Genomic DNA, 20,464 nt, shown 5'->3' on the forward strand with positions numbered 1-20,464 from the left:
ATGATTGCTTTATTTCCAGACTCAGTGGGAAACCACTGGTGCCAAGGGATATGAATATTTAGCATTTTCCCAAGGAAACAGTCAATCTGTTAGTTTTCCCCTTCTGCATATAACAAGATGTAGACAGTAAGCAAGCGAGAGATACCGAGGACAATTCAAGGTCACTAGATCTGCCTAGTTACGAAGAAGAATAAAGTGAAAGAAGCACCAGAGCATTGAAGGCCATGTAGAAAAATAACAGTACCATCAGTTGGAATGGACAACAAAAATCTCATAGATAAAATCTTTTCACTTTCAAAAGCTTTTCAGTAATTAGTAACAGGCGAGTGTAGTGAATTTTTTTTGTGGGGGAGAATGATTTCACTTGAATTTTAAAAATGCTAATTAAGTATTACTGGGTTGATCAGTAGATACAGTTTAATCTTATATTCATTCTTCCCTGTAACTCTATGCCAGTTCTGTACATTTTGAGAACTCTCTATTCAGTAACTGAGCTAGTCTTTATTCAAGTAACTCTACGGGACCATAGACTTTCTCACCCAGCACTGGCGGTGATCGTAATATAACATAACACGTCCTTGTTGGAGCTCTGTCTAATATAAGAGAACCTAAGTGAATAGAAGATAACTATGGGTTTTTGGCAAACCCACTACTGAAACCCTTGTGGAAGAATTTGCTGGTTTGGCCCATGTCTGGTTAATCCTGTTTCAGCGGAAACTCTGTAGTTTCCAACTTATTCTAATTGGAGAGTTTATCTTGCCTCTCCCCTTCCTGTGTCAAATTCCACCATCTTTCACCAGGAAGCTCAATGCAATATTATTAAATCATTATGAAGTTCATATGTATATTAGTAGGTAAATTATGATAGGTACACTTTCATATTACTACTGAAAATGAGGAGATGAGATGTGGATTCTAAGTCCAAATTGAAATCATCATATATACCTCTCAAACTTTCTCTAGCTATAGTTCATTAATATCATCATCACCTATCCAGAAACCCAAGAGTTATCCTGTCTTTTCTGTGCCTCTAATCTCTTCTATCTTTACATATATTCATATACATATACATACGCACACACACACATGCACAGATATATAAAGTGATTATTTTTTTCTAATTATTACTATTTTTAAAAAATTTGACCAGAGAGAGACAAAAGGGACAGTGAGAAAGCAAGCTTCCAGGTCTAGAACTTGAACCGTCGTCATCCATGTGGGAGTCCAACACCTTAACCACCATGCCACCTGCCAGCCTTCAATCCTCTTCACCTGATCAGTTTATCCTTTCTGTTTTATCAGCTACTCAAGTGCAGAATTAGTACCTTTTTTTCTTCCAATTCCTTTGGCTCAGTCAGGTCCTCATTGTGCCACATTGGTCTCCCTGCCTCTGGTCCCAGTATCTTCCAGGACAAACTCCAAGCACCTCAGATGGAGGCCATTATACCAGCAAATGCTGCCTGCATTGCCTGCAAGGCTGCAGTCTCCAGGGGTTGGGACAGTCTGTCTGAAATGTCTATTACTAGCACATATGATAGAGCTGGGTAAATCAGTTCACATAAATGCTACTCACCTACCCAATTATCCTTCCCTCCTTTATTAATGTTTCTAATATGCATATATGCATTTTATAAATATATATAAAATATATGAGCATATGTAAGTATATAAAACGTCTTTTAAATAACATATATTTTTAATTTAAACACATGTAGAATAATGCTTCATGAATAGTAAGCTTGTATTATTACAGCTATTCTTATGACTGTCCTTCATGATTATCTCTTTCACTGAAATTTATTTCCATTTATAGAAGTTGGGAATCCAATTTTATGTTATTTTTCATATGGAAAGCTAGTTGTTTGTTTTCAGACCCCTGTTTAAGATATTTCAATGGCTTCTCTTTGCTCCTAGAATCACCACACGATTCCTTTCGTATGGGATCCTGTCGCTGCCTATGCTTCACGTCTTCCCTTTGTTCCACCCTCCATGGCTGTGGACTCTGGTGTGAGCAGTGTTCTTTCCTCCCATGGCCTTAGTGCTTGCTATTTTCTCTTGAAATGCTTTGCTTCCCCAGTTTTCTAAGCTGTTCTAGGTCATTCGGGGCTTCCCTCATCATCTGGTAGAAAAGGCATCATGCTTTGTGCCCCACACAGATCAAGGCACTCTCTATTTCATCACCATTTTATTTTATGTATTCCATATTTTTTTACTCATTACACTTACAATGTCAGATTTGTTTTGATAAATCATTTTTTTCTCTACTAGGATGTAAGCCTCACTGGAATAGAAACTTAGCCGATTTTAGTTACTGCTGTACCCTCAGAATCTAGGACAGTGCCTGGGAAATAAAAGGTGCTTAATAATGACTGTATTGCATCATCTGTCCTCATCTCCTGAACCAAACGGGCTTGCTTGGTTTTTAGAGGGTTAATTCTGGGCATAGTATGGAAGGTTGATTTGAAATGTGCTCCGTTCCTCAGGAGAGAAGTCAGGGGTGCTAACTGGTTGGGCAAGGACAAGAACGGTGAAGAGAAAGACATCTTGGAGGCTGGGCAGACTGACCCTGTACTGATGTACGGATACACTTATGAGAACATCTGGGTTTTCCTGACTTGGAGTTTTGATGCTGGCTGCCCTCCATACCTGGAGTGCTTTCTCTGGTTGAATCTTTGTCTCACATTAACTGTAACCTGCTCACAGAGGTCTTTCCAGATTCCTCTACGTTAAGTGGATTTCCAGAGACTTGGTACAATCAGCTGAGAGATCATGGTACTTGAATACCCTGAGAATTGAAATGGCACACCAATGGTAGGTGGTAAGTTCATTAGAATGTGAGCACCAAGGAAGCAGGTGTTCTTTCTTCTGTCACTGTCTTTTGGCAGCTGCCATGTGGTAATTGCTCAGTAAATATTTATAGAATGAATCAATTAAAGATTTATCTGTGGTTTCTTTTGTTTTCCTGTTAACAAGTTTTTCCACTCTGATGTTGTAATGACTTAATATTCTTCTTCTTCTTTTTTTTTTCCTTTTGGGCCCGAGCACTGGAAGCTGTCTGCTTTGAAGCACGTGTGTTTTTTTCAGAAAACCACTGTGCCAGGTTGTGATGTCGTTTTGCTGCATTTCAGATGCCTGCCTGCCTCTCCCTTGCCACTTTTTTTTTTTGGGGGGGTGTGGGTTGTTTAAGTTGGAGAACATTCCTATCTTGTTACCCTGCCATTGCTTCAGAAGTTCACAGTCAATAGAGAAGCTCAAGCATAAAATTCTAAGACTTGGAAAACACTAGTTCAAGATAGGCTTAGGGGACTATGGATGCTAGAGAGCTGTGAGAATTCAAAACAAATCAAACATTTACTTAGTGCTTGCTGTGTACAGGGAACTGTAGCGTAGGTCATAAGAGATACTTCAAAGCTCAGATGTTCCCCACAGGGCAAATGAGACAGCTCAGAAAGACGATTCCACTCCAGAAGGATGGGAGCTGCCATCGGGACACGCAGATGGACACCCTGTGGAAACAGATGTGAGGCTTGGTAGACAGTTGGTGTGTGAGCACCCAAGGTCTAGACTTGAAATTGTGATTTAAGAACTATCTAGGATGAGAGCGAATATTCAGAATGGTGGACTTAAAGGAGTAGTAAGGTCCTAAATCATCATTTAATAATGAAAATAAGTTAGGGCCAGCAGGAGGCATAGTGGTTAAGGTACTGGACTCTCACATGGCCAACCATGTTCAATTCTTAACCTGGTGGCTTGAAACTCATGCTGGATTCATGTGAATGCATGCCTGAAATCCAGAGAGGAGAATGAAGAAGGGATTGTTCATGCCCCTTGTGGGTGGTTTCTCATTTTTCTCTCTCTATCACTGTCTCTCCAGTCAGCACTCATGCCCTATAGCAAAAAATCTCTCTAAAATAATAATACTAAATAAAAGAAGCAAAGTACAGACTGTATTTACATGTTTGCTGGTGGACCATGACACTCCTTCTTTTATTTTTTTAAACAAAGACATAAAAGGGTGGAATATGTTTGGTTTACTGGTTTGCTTTAACTAGGGTATCAGAATTCTCCACTTCCCCCAATGAATACTTGTTGAATTTCTATTCTCGGATGACTTAATGGTCACTCCATTCTACAGGGGACAAAATACCTACTGAACTCTGGAGCTTAAATTTCCCCAAGTAGCCCAGGTGGCTGGATCTGTGCTCCAAAGACACTAAACTACACTTTGGTTAGCACTGAGCCTTCACATACAGAATGGAATTGGGACTACCAGCTTTGGGAGAGGAGAGGAGAGGAAGTTGCCCACATGGTGAGAAATGAGGTCAGGATTTGAAACAAGGTAAGCAAGTTCTTCCCAGACCTGTTTCCAGGTTGCTATTATTGGTTTATTTCACGAGCAAGAAAGTCAAGTCCTAAAGTGAGCTGAGACCCCTTGACACGGGGAGCCTGGCCTCTGTGAGGGCTCAGCAGGCATTTGTGGATATAACCTGTGGGCTGCAGAGAGCTTTGCTCCCCCCTCTGCCTTCTCCACCTCCAAATACTCCCAACAGCCCCTCCTGAATTTGCAATGCCCACCATGAAAGTGAAGCATACTTTGGGTTGAATTTTAAAAGCAGCAAGTCCTTAGACTCTGAACAATTCTTGGAGTAAGGGGAATGGTGGTGTTAATTCCCTTCCTGGGCAGAAATTAGTTGATTAGAAATCAGCAGAGCAGCCCTGGAAAAATAAGGAACAGGGAAAGTATTGATAATTACCCAGATGAGGTGGGCTAGAAAGAATTAGAAGGGACAAGGATTAGAAAAGAAGGCTGAGTTGTGGGGTGGTCTTATAAGAGGCAATCTGTGGGTTGTGGGGTGTCCTGGACTTAAGGGGCAGAGACTGAGAAAGGGGGCGGTCAGAGAAAACCCTCACTGCTTCCTTTTGGCCCTAAGGCCAGTCTTGAGTGGTCAGGAAGGGGCAGCCAGGGTCAGATGCTGATGAAAACCAATTGCTCTGCGCCTTCTTGTTGTGGTTGCACTCCTTTTAGACAACAAGCAGATGGGTTTTCTTCACCACCTGGGACACTATTTGCTTTTGGTTTGCAAATCTTCATAGGCATGTCTGGCACATGTGGGTGATGCCATCAAACGTTTCCCAGGCTAGTTGTGAAGATGGTCTGTTAGCATTTATAGAGCAGTTAGCAGTGAGCATCTGCCAGGTACCATGTTCTTTGTTTACCAGGAACCTCGGTTAATCCCTACAACAACTCTTAGTAGGTTCTAGACTATTATCCTCCATTTCCTAATGTGGAAATGGGTGCAGAGAAGTCAGGTAGCTTCCTCAAAGTTATCTTGCAGCTGGGTTCAAACTCACGTGCCTTCCTGCAGTTTTGTTGACCCTGAGCACTACGCTGTTTACTCTGATTATCATATTTTTCTCCTCCTTCCTGTTAGGTAGTGAGTTGACTGATGGAATCCCCCAATTCTGCCTACGAACAGGATATAGAAATTCATCCTTTCTGACCTTTCCAAATACCAAATGAATGTTAACAGCTTTTATATAAAACTGACTTTTATTACAATTAAAAAAAGAACAAAGACAATTTAATAAGTGCCTTTAATTACAATGTACCTGCTATTTACATGTAATTCTACTTTTATATACAGCTTGAGTAAAGTTCATTACATGTAAACTATAACATATTACAAGTTAAATTCCAGCCTTTTCTGAATAGTCAGAATTGAAATAGTACCAGCAGAGACACACAGAAACAAATACACATTTAAGTTCTTTAAGTACCACTATTGGATGGATGAGCAAGATCTGGCCATAGAAGAGAATTGGGAATACATGTCAAATCGAAACATTCTTAACATGACTAATAGTATTGCTGTTATTTAAGCCCTAATCATAATTAATTGAATCAACACAACTTCAATGTATATAGCACCTTTCTTCCGAAGAGTTCAAAGCATTCATGCTTATCTATATCATCTTATTTGTCCCCATAACATCTCTATGAGGTAGGCAATGGTTGGTATCATTATCCCCATTTTCATATGGAGAAACTGAGGCACAGAGAAGTTAAATCATTTGCTTGAGGTCACATAGTAAAGTCAGTGCTGGAACAGGGATGACAGCCCCGTGCTCTTCTCTCCAAGACCAATGCTTCTCTTTAGTTTAAATGATTTCATTTGAGAATTCAACATCTCGATTCACTTTTCCAAGAAATAAAAAGTGTATTTTTTTTTCTCCCATAAAAATGGTTGAAACACTGTAGGCAGAAAACACACACACTCTGGGATAGATTGTTGACTGGTGCTATATTCTTCTAGAAAGAGCTTATGGAAGTATTTTTTAACAGGAGTTTATTTTTCCAGTTAAAGCAAAGTTAGAAGTCTTTAGAAACATATTTAAAAGGATACTGTAGTCACCTACAAATGAATAGTTTTAGGAGTTCTATTATGTTATCCACAAATCAGATTTATTCCTGAGTTTAAAAAGAAAATATCTAAACTATAAGCTAAATCTCTGAAAAATTTTTTCTCATGTGCATGCATTTAATTTTTTATTTCTTAAGAGACTCAGAGCAGTAGAAAGGGAGTTAAAATACTAATTTTCCAGAGAGACACAAGTTATGATTTAGATAATAGTTCATCTCCCAAAGATTCATGTTTCAAGATTTGGTCTCAGTTGGTGGCAACCGATAGCTCCCTAAAGTTCATTGAGACTTGGTTGTATTATACAGGTGTTGAATAAAAACTTAACCCTTTCATAGAACCTCACAGTTGGGTCTTCGGGTGTGATAAGGTCATTAAGTTGGAAGCCCCCTGGGTTCTGGCGTGTTTATAAGGAAAGGAAATGAAGTAGGCAGAGCTAGTTAGCGTGGATAGAGATCATACCCCCCGCTCAGCCCAAAGTTCTGCTTTGTCTACTCTGTAATGTCTTTGGACTTCCCAGCCACTGGACTCCTAAGTTAATAAACCTTAATATTCTGTAATGATATTCTTATAAGCAATGCAATAATGAATGAAGACCACACCCAATGGCAGGAAGCCTTGCTGTATCAGTTAGTTTAAATTTCACTTCTAATCCCTACCCTTTCTCCCTGTGCAGAGTCCCATAGATAGTTGGTACTTAGGGGGAAAAGGATTAGGTTTTAAAAAGAAGTATCAACAGCTGAAGCATACAGAAAGCTCTCAAACACTGGTTGAGTTAAACATAAAATTTAGCTTTCTGGACATTTCTCACATTGTTCCTCCCAAGAGACATGCAGTGCTAAGGGCAGTGCCATTTTCCAGGTCACTGGTAGGCGGTCGAGGGATAGCACATAGGAATTAAGGTTCTGGCATGGCTCCAGGAAAAACAAGAACAGCCTGTATTCAAAACATAAATGTACAAAAGAGAAAGTAAGCTTAAGGATAGGTCATGAATGTCTAGTTAGGCCCGCCTAGGGGTTTTACATTAAAAATACATAGAATGGTGCTAAAGGAATGTTCAGATCCTTTAACTATAGACCGTGGGTTTTGGTTGCAGTCTCTTCCCCTAGGGAAGGGTACTTGCTATCTTCTTTTAGGGAAGTCTTCACTTCCTAAATGGAAAGCTAAAGGTTAAAACAAGGTCTCCTTAAAAAATAATAATAATAAAAAAAAGCGAACAGTTTAAACTCAACAGTTTTAAACTCAGTCTGTTGAGTGTAAAAACCAAACTAAACGAAACCAGATTAGGACATGACAGCAACATTTTGGGTTGTTGGAAAAGTCATGATGCATTTTTGTACAGTAAAACACAGAAAAATACATCATGACTTTCCTGATGACCTAATAGTTCTGATAGGCTCTTAGCCTTAGCTCTCCTCTTTAGGGTAGCTAACTGCTGCACTCAGTGGGTTTTGAAAAAGGTCTAAGAAGGGGACCAACAGATGGCGTAATGGCTATGTCGCTTGACTCCCATGTAGTCGACCGTGGTTCAAGTCCTGGTTACGGTAGCTTAAACTTACGTCAGGCACGTGTGCATGCATGCCCAAGATCCCAAGAGGAGAATGGAGGAAAAGGGATTGTGGCATTGCCATCCCCCCTTGGGGAGTGATTTCTCACTTTCTGTCTCTCTGTCTTTCTCTGTCTTTCTGGCGAGCACATGTGCTCTATAGCAAAAACTCTCTATTTAAATTTTTTTAATTAAAAAATGCATAAGAGAATGAGCAGATATTCTGATAATTCTGAGAGAAAAATATATAATAGTATATTTAAAGAATTAACTCTGATACTTACAGTGAAGCTTAAAAAAATCCAAACTAAGGGGTCAGAGGGTGGTGTAGCAGTAATGCAGCACTCCAGCGGCTGACCCATGTGGGTAAGTTCTGAATCTGAATGCAGAAACATCCGTGGGGAGAAGTGAGTGCGAGTGGGTTCATGAGGTGCTAAAACTGGGTGAAGACCCTGTTGGGGATGCCTGCCTCTCGGTGTTTCTGACTGTCTCTTTTGCTCATGTAATAAATGAATCAAAACTAAACACATTCTGGTTTCTTAACATAGAAAATGAGAAACACAGCTGCTCTGTCACACTCTTGCCCATGCTAGTATTTACATACTTGAAAGACCAAGGGATTTTTAGAATCTATTAAGTCCATATTTAGATACTTGAACATTCTTGGTTTCCTTCAGACTTGGGGGTATAGAGTTAACCAGTTATAACTGTTAAAATTTATAAGCACTATTTTCTAGTAGGAAAGGACATGTTACAGTCCCATGGCTAAAACATTTTACCCTCGATTCATTTTACAAAAGATGAATTCTGGCCTAGCAAGTGGTATGGTAGTTAACGCATTGGATCCCACATGACCAACTCCATGGGTCAAGTTTTGGCTCCATTGACTTGAAAATCATGCCAGGTGTATGCATGCATGCCCAAGATCCCAAGAGGAGAATGGAGGAGAAGGGATTGCGGTGTGACCATCCCCCCTGGGGGGTGTTTTTTTGCTTTCCCTCTCTATATCTCTCTCTCCAGCAAGTTCATCTGCCATATGGCAAAAAAATCTAACAAACAAACAAACAAGCAAGCAAAAGCAAAAATCTTACAAGAAAGATCTTTTTGTCCCAAAATAGTCAGCTTCCTCCACTTTTCAGTAACACCTGGTCTGATGTGGTTTAGGAATCTCCCTTTAACATGCTGGTCAGTTAGGCTGTTCCCTCACTAGAGACACAGACCAGGATGTTGAGTTCACTGAGATTTTTGGATTTAAAACTAAGGTTTTAAAATTCTGAATAGGGAAGGCAACTTTCTCTTGTATGACTTGGACAATTGGACCATTACCAATTGAAGCAATGAATAAAAATGCACTGAGTGTCATGAATCATTTTATAATATTTTTGAGTAAGGGGAGTTTTAAAATTGCTCAGAGCCACCCAATAGACAATAGGTCATTTAAAAAATAATAATTAATGTGATTTATTATCAAGCACAAAGTTTGGTAACCAGCCCGGAGAAAGGCAAGCAAGTCTTTCTCAGGGAACTCAGATAAAAGGGTTAAGAATTTTGAGACCAGCAGTTGGCATAATGGCTATGTCGCTGGCCTCCCATGTAGTCGACCGCGGTTTGAGTCCTGGACCTGGTGGCTTAAACTCATGCTGGACACGTGTGCGTATGTGCCCAAGATTTTGAGAGGAGAATAGAGGAGAAGGGATTGCAGCATGGCCATCCCCCCTGGGGGGGGAGGGTGATTTCTCACTTTCTGGCTCTCTCAAAACCTCGTCAAAAAAAAAATAGAATGTAAGTTTGTAATTTAGCGTAAAGAGTTTTTCCACTGGTTTGGCTCAAAAGGGCAGGACATCTGGAAGTTGGGGCTTCTCAGTTACGGGTGGATTTTACAATTTTTAGATTGGTGATTGGAAAGGAAGGTCTGTGTCTCAGAAGGAGAACAGCCAGAAAATGTACCTTAACAGAGATAAGAAGGCTTAGTATATATAATAAAGATACTACGCCTGGGACTGGAGGTAGCATCCCACTATCAATAGTCTGTTAATGTTTGTAGGCCTCTGTTAATATTGTGCACAGTGGTGTTTACAACTAATTGATCATAGCCAGTGACAGTAGATCACTTTTGGGGTAACCATTTTTATGAGGGAAAAAAATGCCTGAACAATGAAATACCAATTCCTATTTGTAGACTTTTGTTTGCTCAGCGATATATTTCAAACTTTCCCAGAAGACATGAGGCATGTTAATACAACACAATCATTTAAAAGGTAACAATAAAACAGTTCACTGGTGCCAGTTTAACATAAAGCAGTCTGAGAAATGACAATTGTCAATCTTTGCAATATTATCCATGGTGATGTGAGGCAGAATACAGTACATTTTTGAAAAATACCCATAGTATTTAAGTGACAAAGAAAACTTACTGTAGTAAGATAAATAATTACCAAATTGAGTGCTTTTAAAACATTGCATTCAAAACTTACACTGTATTTCTCATTTCATCTTACATTAAGGCAATTTGAACTATTTCTCAGTTAAATAAAAGAAGTTGGAGAAAAACAATGAGATATTTCACAGATATTAGAGATCAAACGTAACTATAGATTTAAAAATAGCAGAAGGATAAAACACACAAATGCTTGTTCTCTTCTGGACCATGATTTTTAAATTTAATTTGGTAATTTCAGATAAAGATGGTAATTTCTTGTGGTTTCTGGACTGATCTGTTTAAGTAAAACATTTTCAGTTAAGTGTGTTCAACTACTGTCAGGAATAATACATTTAAGAACAGATGTAATTCAGAGTATGAAACTACTACTGCAGGATAAGGAATTTAGATTTCACAGCAAATAAAGCCATATTTGATAGCATAGACACATGTTCCTATTTTCACATCCATCATTTATTAACAGCAAACATTACACTTAAACTTTTTCAGTTACACAGTACAATAAGTCTGTCAAGATTTCCAGGAAATAACCATCAGTACCAATGGTGCTTCCAGCAGTCACAGCTCAGCTGGCAGAGTACCAGAAATAAACACTTTTAGAAGAAGAGTCGCTCACACGGACTCATAGTAACTATTACAAGGAGCACTGACAAGTCACTTACTCATTTACAAAAATCCTACTTCAGTCTCCAACTGAGGCTCTGCAATTACAGCCATGGCTTCATCTCAGAGCAGTTCTTTGCACATCATGGCTTGTCGCTTCTTCTGTAAAACCTCTTGATTCTTAGAGGAATGACAGAGAATGCTCCCATGTGTTAAGCAGCTGCTGCTATCCAAGAGGCTACCTTGCCTTGGCAGTGTCCTAGCGGATGGTAACCCTCTCTCTCTCTCTCTCTCTCTCGTTGCTTTAGGCCAAGCCTCTTCTCAAATACTTCCTGGGAAGTACCCCTCCTTACATCTCCTCTTCTCAGTGGGATGTGAAGGGAGTCACATGTATAACACAGCTAGCTTAGATACCACTGTTTCGCAGCCAAGAGAATAATGAACATAATTGAAAATCAGAATGTATTAGTTAGAACAAATAAGGGCGACTGCAGAGGTTTTCCTATAATTACTACATGGAAACTATTGGAGGACCATATTTATTCTGCTTTTATGACAAGAGTTCATCACAAGAGAAGGGTAAATATTCAAAATTTAAGAGAATATATTCTAATTAAGCACCAGAGAGGGCCAGAGACAACCACATATACATATATGTATATGTGTATATATACACGCACCTACATACACATGTAAGTTTATTAAGGTAAGTAAAGGCTCTAATTAGGAAAACAAAATTGAAATAAGACAAATACATATAGGGATATATTGAGGTTATGTTTTAGTTATTTGTGTTAGCTATTTATTGTTAATTTAGCACGCATTTAGAATTCTGGGATTTTGAGGGCAGATAAATCAGTAATTAACCTTTTCCCCACAAATAGTGGTATCTTAAAAGCTTTAACAAAGCTAACAATGTAATTTAGTTCAGGATTGAAAAAAACAATATATGTAGAAAACCTATTTGAAAATATTCTAGAGTCTGATTTCCTAAAACAGATTACACGCTGCTGTTGACTATAACTGAGAACTATTTAAAGCAGCATAAAAATGCCTTTAAACTTTCAAAATATCTGAATAAAAACAAAGATCTTTCTTTTAGCCAAGATAGATACAATTCTGATTTATGGGACAAAAGGAGTCCTAAATTTATCCTTTCACATAACTTCACATGGCTTAGATTATTTTAGCAAGATGCATAATATGGATATCAAAGTCCAGTTTTACACATAGCATAAATCTTTAAATCTTTCATATGTTTAAATTCTGTAGGCTTTAGCTTCAGATGAAACTTTCAACTCAAAGAGTTAAGCAGAGATTTTTGAACAAGGTAAAAAGGATGAAATTTATGAAAACCTGAACTATAAAGTCAAAACAGTGATGCTACACCAATAACCATACTTCAATAAAGCACCCAATGCTCTAAAGAGCATAGTCCTCTTCCCCTGCCCCATCCTTCCTGGACTGTGCTATTATTTAATCTTTTATGTTTTTTTGCTGGAGGGCCTTAGAGTTCCTTTGAAAGTACGCTTAAAATACTTCCTCTCACAACTTGTTCTTACCACTCATTCTCAAATTGAGTTACTTCAGTGTATATCTTATGGCTATACTGCATAGACTACATTTGAAAACTTCTGGTGGAAATTCCAATCATGAAATTTCGAGATGGCATGGCTATTTATAATGAGCTGCTCTCTAGAAGAGTTTTTACACTTCAGAGAGCACACCTGGTAATAAGACATGAAATGCAATAAAACTATGGGAAGATAAGGTGCCCATAACGATGTTACCACAGCATGCACCATGCTAGGTGTGATACGTGACGTGGTTCTTACCCGTATTAAAGGAACCCTGTGATATGAGAGATTGTTGGGTCAAACTCATTCATAGAAAATGGTGAAAGTCATTAGCCAAGCAGTGCTTGTGAACGGTCTGAGTAAGAGGGGTAGTGCCTTGCCTTTTCCTGTCAAACTTCTCATTAATCCAAGTGTGTTCTGCTATCATCTTCCAGTCAATGATGATCGTGCTCATGCACGTGACATCTTCGTGGGAGAGACTAGGCTGACTGAAAAATAATGATGACCAACCAGTTTACCCTGACATAGCTCATGTCATAATTTCAGTAATGTAATAAAGGGCAGCCACAAAGCCATGGGGTGAAACGCATGTTGGTGGGCTGGTCTCCACAGTTTTCAAGATCCTTCACCCTCCCAACTGCATTCCTTGTCCTAACAAGGGAAAACAGCAAGATCCTAAACTCTTTGAAGTCCCAGGTGCCATAGTGGCGTGGCATAATTGCCGCTTTGTTTGTTTGTTTGTTTTGCCCTTATCAGCATAGGAGAAGTCTATTTCCATACCTCAGTCTTTATACTAGCACTTCCACTAGGTACCTTGTAAAATGAAAGTAGACAAGTTTTCCAACATTGGTCGTATAAGATCTAATGAGATGATTACATTCAAACCAGGCTGAGCTCTTAATGTGAGTTCCTTTAGCCACTTGGTTTTGTAAAATGAAGGGAAAAAATTCCAACAGGCAATCTGCAATGGCAAGGACCGGAATGCAGAGTTCATCACTGTCTTCCTAAGGATATAATTAAACCTTAATGGAATTCTGATGCTTCTACGAAGTTCATAATTCACCATCATCCCTCATCATATTTTGTTCTTTCCATTGTTACCACTTCAGATATTTCAGTACTGCCCATCACGCACCACTGAAAAGTGATTATATTTATTTCCACTTCTTTCTCCAGTGGTCTAGGTGATTTGGACTAGGAGCCCCAAGTACCAATGGAAAAGTCGAATCTTTAAAAATCTTCAATGTTTTAAACACTTAGCAAAAAGAGAACTACTTATAATATAGCTTATGTGCTTTATGTGGTCTTTTCAAAATGAGTATAAATCATTGTACATAAAATCGAAATAGTTAATATACATTTTTTTCCTGGCACTTTCTAGAAATTAGGCATTAAACATAAAACATCTTATAAATTTATATAACAAAAATAAATGTTTACATTTTAATCTTGGATTACCTTAGGGTAGCAGTTAATTTAGGAAACCCCACACTATGGTGTGGACAGCAGAGATCATTGGAAACACCCATTCACACCCCACAGCTCTTCAGATGCCATTGCTGCTGGCCAAATTTATGGTCTGTGTCTCAACATAAAGATTAAGGCTCTCTGTTTTGAAGGAATGAGCTCTGGGCTTAAACAAGTATACAGAAGTACCATAATATCCATTACAGATACTGAAAAGGCTATGAAGAATTTCCAAACACTGGGGTTGAGAGAAAACACTTTAACTAGAAAAATAAAATAAAGCATCTAAAACTGACTTCAAGTACGTTAGGGGAAAGACTGCTGATGCCGAGTGCCAAATATAAAGGAATAAAGTCCTAAGAGACTCGAGGGATGTCCCTGTTCAATCCTGTTCACCTGCAGGGTTCGATTCCCAGGTACTGACACTGTGGCTCTTTGTGGAGGACTGGTGAGCTGGACAGTAACCAGCAGCCCCAGTTTCTCCCAATCCTAAAATAAGTATGTGGAAGGCAAAGGCCAAGTCTTGGGGGAGAATTTTCTTGGAAAGAACCATAAAATTAGACAACTTCGGGGGACCAAAAAGTCATACATTTTAAAGTCAATAGCAGACAGTAGAGAGGAAGGAAATCCTGGCTCTTCTGAATGGCAGTATTTTAAGCAGGTTTTCCTGGTCAGTTGGCTTTCTTCCTAACAGAATAAAACCACTGACAGTCGGGCCATTCACAGAGGTGGAGGGTGCAGGATGGAGACGAGCCCAGGTGTGCCCATCTCCCCCAGAGGCAGGTGCACCCTCTGGTGCAGCAACGTACCTCACTGTTTCAGAACCTGGAGAAAACATCACAGCATCTCCAATTGTCTTCAGCCTACTAAAGCAGCATATCAAGTATAGGTTTATGTCCATCCTGACCTTCCATGGAAGAAACGTCCCCACCTGCTGACCACCGTCTACCTGGAGTTGTCCTCTGGGTTGCTAGAGCCTGGTGGTATCTCTGCACTGCTGCAAGTCCCCGATGCTCTCGTAGTCGTTCTCCTTTGGAACGAGACCCGGGTGATCGTGGGTCTCCAGGGTGGACTTTTCCTCTTCTCTGTTAAGAGTCTGTATCGCTTCATAATCGGGCTCTGGCTCCTCGCTGAGCCTCCTTGCTGCTGGCAGTGTGCTTACACTGTTTGGCGTCTTCTCGAAGTCCTTAACAGTGGCATAGAGATCATTACAAGAAGAGGGTGACCTCTGAGGGACCCCCTGAATGGAGGTGTAGGTAGACTCTGGTGCTTTAAGCAACTGTCCTGACTTATTCATTGACTGTCCAGGTTTATTCACTGATGAGTACATGGCTGAGATCTAGGACACAAAAGGTGAATTAAATAAGCACACTTTCAAAGCTGTGACTTGGGACCAGCAGTTAGTGTAATAGCTATGTTGCTGGATTCCCACGTAGTCGACTGCAGTTCACGTCCCGGACCCGGTGGCTTAAAACTGGTGCTGGGTGCGTGTGCATGTGTGCCCAAGATCCCAAGAGGAGAATGGAGGAGAAGGGATTGCGGTGTGGCCATCCCCCCTGGGGGGTAATTTCTCGCTTTCTGTCTCTCTCTGTCTGGCGAGCGCACGTGCCCTATAGCAAAAACCTCTAAAAAAGAAAAATAGCTGTGACTTTTCCCTCCCCCTTTTAAGTGACAAGCTACATCTTATGTTTAGCACTCAGGCATGTGTGTGTCCCTTTAAGATTTGTCTTTGCTAATATGTATTAATTCTGGAATACATTACCAAAGAATAATGATGCAGCATCATCTGTGGCTTTGCTTTCTGTGGTCTTGGTTATCCATGGTAAACATGGACTGGAATATCATCACGGCTCATCAGAGCTCGATGATCCAGGAGCACTGGAAGCAGATGCTCCTCCTCCTCCACAGTCAGGACAACAGTGGCCTAACTCTGTCACGAGGCCTACGTCATTTACCTCACTTCAACTCATCCCCTAGGCATTTATCATCTCACAGCATCATGAGACGTGGGTAAGTATGATACAGAAAGATGTATTAAGAGAGACATCACATTTATATGATGGTTAAAGTACATTGCTATAATTCTTTTATTATTATTATTAATAATCTCTTATGATGTCTAACTGATGAATTAAACTTTATCATAGGTACGGATGTACAGGAAAAAACAGTACAGATTGAGAATCCCTAATTTGAACATCTGAAATCCAAAATGCTCCAAAATCCAAAACTTTTGAGCCCCAAGGAGAAAATTCCACCCTGATTCCATGTGATAGGCTGCAGTTAAGATGCTGCTATAGGGGCCAGCAGGTGGCATGGTGGTTAGAGTGCTCGAGTCCCACATGGGGGACTATGGAGGAGTGCCAGACCTTGTGGCTTGAAACTCACACTGGGCACTTGAAATTCACAGTGTGCATGACTGCCCAAGATCTTAGGAGAAGAATGTAGGAGTAGAGATTGCGGCATGGCCATCCTCCCTGGGGAGTGATTTCTCACTTTCCTCCTTACTATGTCTGTCTGTCTGTCTCTCTATTTCTCCAGTGAGAGCAAATGCCCTAAGGCAAAAACCTCTTTAAAAAAAGAAAAAGATGCTGCTATACAAAAATGTATAAAATTACCTTCAGACTATATGTATAAGGTATATATAAATGTAAATGAATTTTATGTTTAGACTTGGGTCCCATTCCTAAGATAACTCGCTATGGAAGTACAAATATTCCAAAATACACCCCCCCCCGCAGAAAAAAATCTAAACTCTCAAATCCTTCTGATCTGAAGTATTTAGGATAATGGATACAAAACTGGTATACAGGGGCCAGCAGGTGGCATGGTGGTTAAGGTGCTGGACTCCCCCATGACCAAATGCAGTTTGAGTCCCGAATCTGGTGGCTTGCTTTCTCACTTTCTGTTTCTCTTTCTGTCTCTCTCTGATGAACTGAATAATAATCATAAAGAAATAAATATAATTAAATAAATAATTCTTTAAAAAATCTGTATATATAAGGTTTGGTACTCTCTGTGGTTTCAGGAGTCCACTGAGGGTCTTGGAACATATCCAAGGATGAGGGGGAAATAATATGCATGTTATCTTTAACTTCATGAATAGATCAGTTGTATTTGCTTAATTCCATGAAAACTGAGTTCTCTCTGGGTGTGCTGAGGGGTCTCAGGAGAGCATGCAAAGTGGGCAGCTCTAGAGCCTCTTGGACCTGACCAAAATGCCATGTGTTATATGATTTTTACATAGAATGTTTCACTGAAGAATTTCTACTGCTTTATAAAAAGATAGAAAATATATATTATACCTGTGATTGTCAAAACGTGAGATTCAACCCAGCAGCAGCAGGATCTGGGAATTTATCAGAAAGGCTAGTCCTCAGTCTCCACCCCTAAACCCTGAGTCAGAAACTTGAGGAGGGGAGACTGTAATCCATGCTGATTTCAATGCCCATTAAGTGTGAGATCCCCTGAATTAGACTATGCCGTGATTCCTGCATCAAAGGGGTTGCTGGATTTTGCTGGGTGGCATATGCTTATCCGTAAGGGTATTGTTTTTCATGAGTTTTTGACTTGTTGCATGTTATTGATTAAAATGACATTTACAGACCTGGGCTCAGTTCCCTTTGTTGGGAACATTCATCTCTGCAATTAACCAACTCAGAAATGAAATTCAAAGGCAATTGATGGGATGATTTTTCCTATGGTAAAAGCAGGCTGTTTTCCAAGCACATCTCCTCAGTCTCACTCTTCGACCTGTAAAATCTCTCATACCAAGAGGGAATTAAGTCTTTGGTAACAGTAGATCAAATGTATTATTGTATTGTTAGAAATACAATAGAAAATAAGTAACCATAAATCTCTCATTACCTAAATTTATTTTTACTACAGCAATGGACTCATTCCAACAACCAGGAAACAGTCATGCTTTCTGACAGATGCTTGGCTTCCCGTGTGCCTGGGGACATTTTCCTGCCCCCACATGTCTTACTTATGTATGTGAAATTTCCAGTTGGCCCCAGAAGGTTAAGACAGGCCTGCTGCATGCTAACTGGTCATTTGCATGAGAACCTTCACTACCCGCCGAGCTGGTGGCTCAGTTTTGCTAGGTTTTGACTACACAAAGATTGACACTTAGAGAAGTAGTCTTTGGAAAACTCCTGCCATGTTGGTTGGACCATTCTTTTTTTTTTTTAGAGGTGTTTGCTATAGGGCATGTGCGCTTGCCACAGACACAGAGAGACATAGAGACAGAAAGCGAGAAATCGCCCCTGGGGGGGAAGGCCAGCCGCAATCCCTTCTCCTCCATTCTCCTCTCGGGATCTTGGGCACGCACGCACATGCACCCGGTGTGAGTTTAAGCCACCGGGTCTGGAAGTTGAACCATGGTGGACTACATGGGAGTTCAGCGACATAACCATTATGCTAACTGCTGGTCCCGATCAGACCATTCTTATGAATGTCAAATTAACCTTATCACCTTAGAGGTTTTAACAGAAAAAGTGCTTTCAAAATAGAATGGGATAGAACATTGACTCTTGGAATGAATCTATTGGATTGTTGCACAGAAAAATATGTCATGACTTTCCTGACAACCTAATAGCATGCAGGAAGTGCTACTGTACATTTCAATCTTTGCCAAAGCTTTTTAAGTCTTCTAATATTCCTTTAGAATATTTGTCTTCTTTGACTATTTCTATTTTGAAAAAAGTTATTTAATTTTATTTATTATCATCATTTTATAATTTTATATAGGACACCTGTGCTTACCAAAGAGAGACAGAGAAAGAGAGTGAGAAAGCAAGCCACCAGGTCCAGGATTCCAACTGTGGTCAGCCATGTGGGAGTTCAGTGCCTCAACTACCACGCTACTTACTGATCTAAACTATTTCCATTTTATATAGAGGTTTTTCTTTAAACTCCCATGCTGTTTAGCTTTTCACTCTTTAAATTCTTTCATTTTTATTACTCTTTCTATAAATCATTGTTATAGTCTCATAAATACTCTCTTTTTCTTTTCTCTTCTCTTTATAATTAATACTTTCCCTATCATCCTGTTAAATTGGGCTAAGGATACTTGCAGCTCAGACCTCAGTTTCAGCTTGGATTAACGTTAATTACTGAATACAATGTTCTGTGTTTATTTTTCTTAAATCTTCTTCCTAAAATGAATGTTTGTGAATTACAGCTCTTCATGTTAAAATTCATCATTATAACTAGGTCCTATTTCACAAAACCACAAACAAAAATAAGATGAGAAGTAATTTTAAATTTTGTGGAGTTGTGATTTATTTTAAAGGATTTGTTTTCAAATCTCCTATATATTTTGCCATTTTTGTCCCAAATGGAATGTCTCTAGTCTACAGTATAGAAAACAGACTGGAGAAAGGTGAGAGAGCTGCCTAGGGACCTGGCAGAAAAGGACTGCCTTGGTCTAGTGAGGGGTGGTCACAGAGAAGAAGAGGAAGAGGACTGCACAAAAGAACAGTTTGGAGGTGCAGTTGAAGGCACCAGGCAGTTGACTGCATCTGAGGAAGCCCAGGGCTTTGGCTTGTGCAACCAAATGAACAGATAGCAGGTCCATTCTCTGCAGGGAGTAAAGGGGTGGGCATTCTTACCTAAGGAAAGCACTTTGGCTCCTTAAACTTCCAATGTGGGTATCTACCTCTGTGTTTCAGCACTTTACCAAGTCCTATACAAAACTGGTATACAGGGGCCAGCAGGTGGCATGGTGGTTAAGGTGCTGGACTCCCCCATGACCAAATGCAGTTTGAGTCCCGAATCTGGTGGCTTGCTTTCTCACTTTCTGTTTCTCTTTCTGTCTCTCTCTGATGAACTGAATAATAATCATAAAGAAATAAATATAATTAAATAAATAATTCTTTAAAAAATCTGTATATATAAGGTTTGGTACTCTCTGTGGTTTCAGGAGTCCACTGAGGGTCTTGGAACATATCCAAGGATGAGGGGGAAATAATATGCATGTTATCTTTAACTTCATGAATAGATCAGTTGTATTTGCTTAATTCCATGAAAACTGAGTTCTCTCTGGGTGTGCTGAGGGGTCTCAGGAGAGCATGCAAAGTGGGCAGCTCTAGAGCCTCTTGGACCTGACCAAAATGCCATGTGTTATATGATTTTTACATAGAATGTTTCACTGAAGAATTTCTACTGCTTTATAAAAAGATAGAAAATATATATTATACCTGTGATTGTCAAAACGTGAGATTCAACCCAGCAGCAGCAGGATCTGGGAATTTATCAGAAAGGCTAGTCCTCAGTCTCCACCCCTAAACCCTGAGTCAGAAACTTGAGGAGGGGAGACTGTAATCCATGCTGATTTCAATGCCCATTAAGTGTGAGATCCCCTGAATTAGACTATGCCGTGATTCCTGCATCAAAGGGGTTGCTGGAT

General features: G+C 39.8%; 1 protein-coding gene across 3 annotated transcripts in view; it reads right to left on the reverse strand.

The window, feature by feature from the left end:
* Positions 1-10,137: 10,137 nt before the first annotated feature.
* Positions 10,138-20,464, reverse strand: part of PAG1 (phosphoprotein membrane anchor with glycosphingolipid microdomains 1) — a 167,495-nt gene continuing 157,168 nt past the window's right edge. For all 3 annotated transcript variants that reach the window (XM_006168928.3, XM_006168929.3, XM_014584337.2), the window contains one exon: positions 10,138-15,391. In XM_006168928.3, the coding sequence (XP_006168990.1) occupies positions 15,023-15,391 (369 nt within the window). In that variant the 3' untranslated portion in view covers positions 10,138-15,022. The remainder of the gene's footprint in view (positions 15,392-20,464) is intronic.

Source organism: Tupaia chinensis, unplaced genomic scaffold (assembly GCF_000334495.1).
Source record: "Tupaia chinensis unplaced genomic scaffold, TupChi_1.0 Scaffold146445_1, whole genome shotgun sequence".
Taxonomy (NCBI): Eukaryota; Metazoa; Chordata; class Mammalia; order Scandentia; family Tupaiidae; genus Tupaia; species Tupaia belangeri.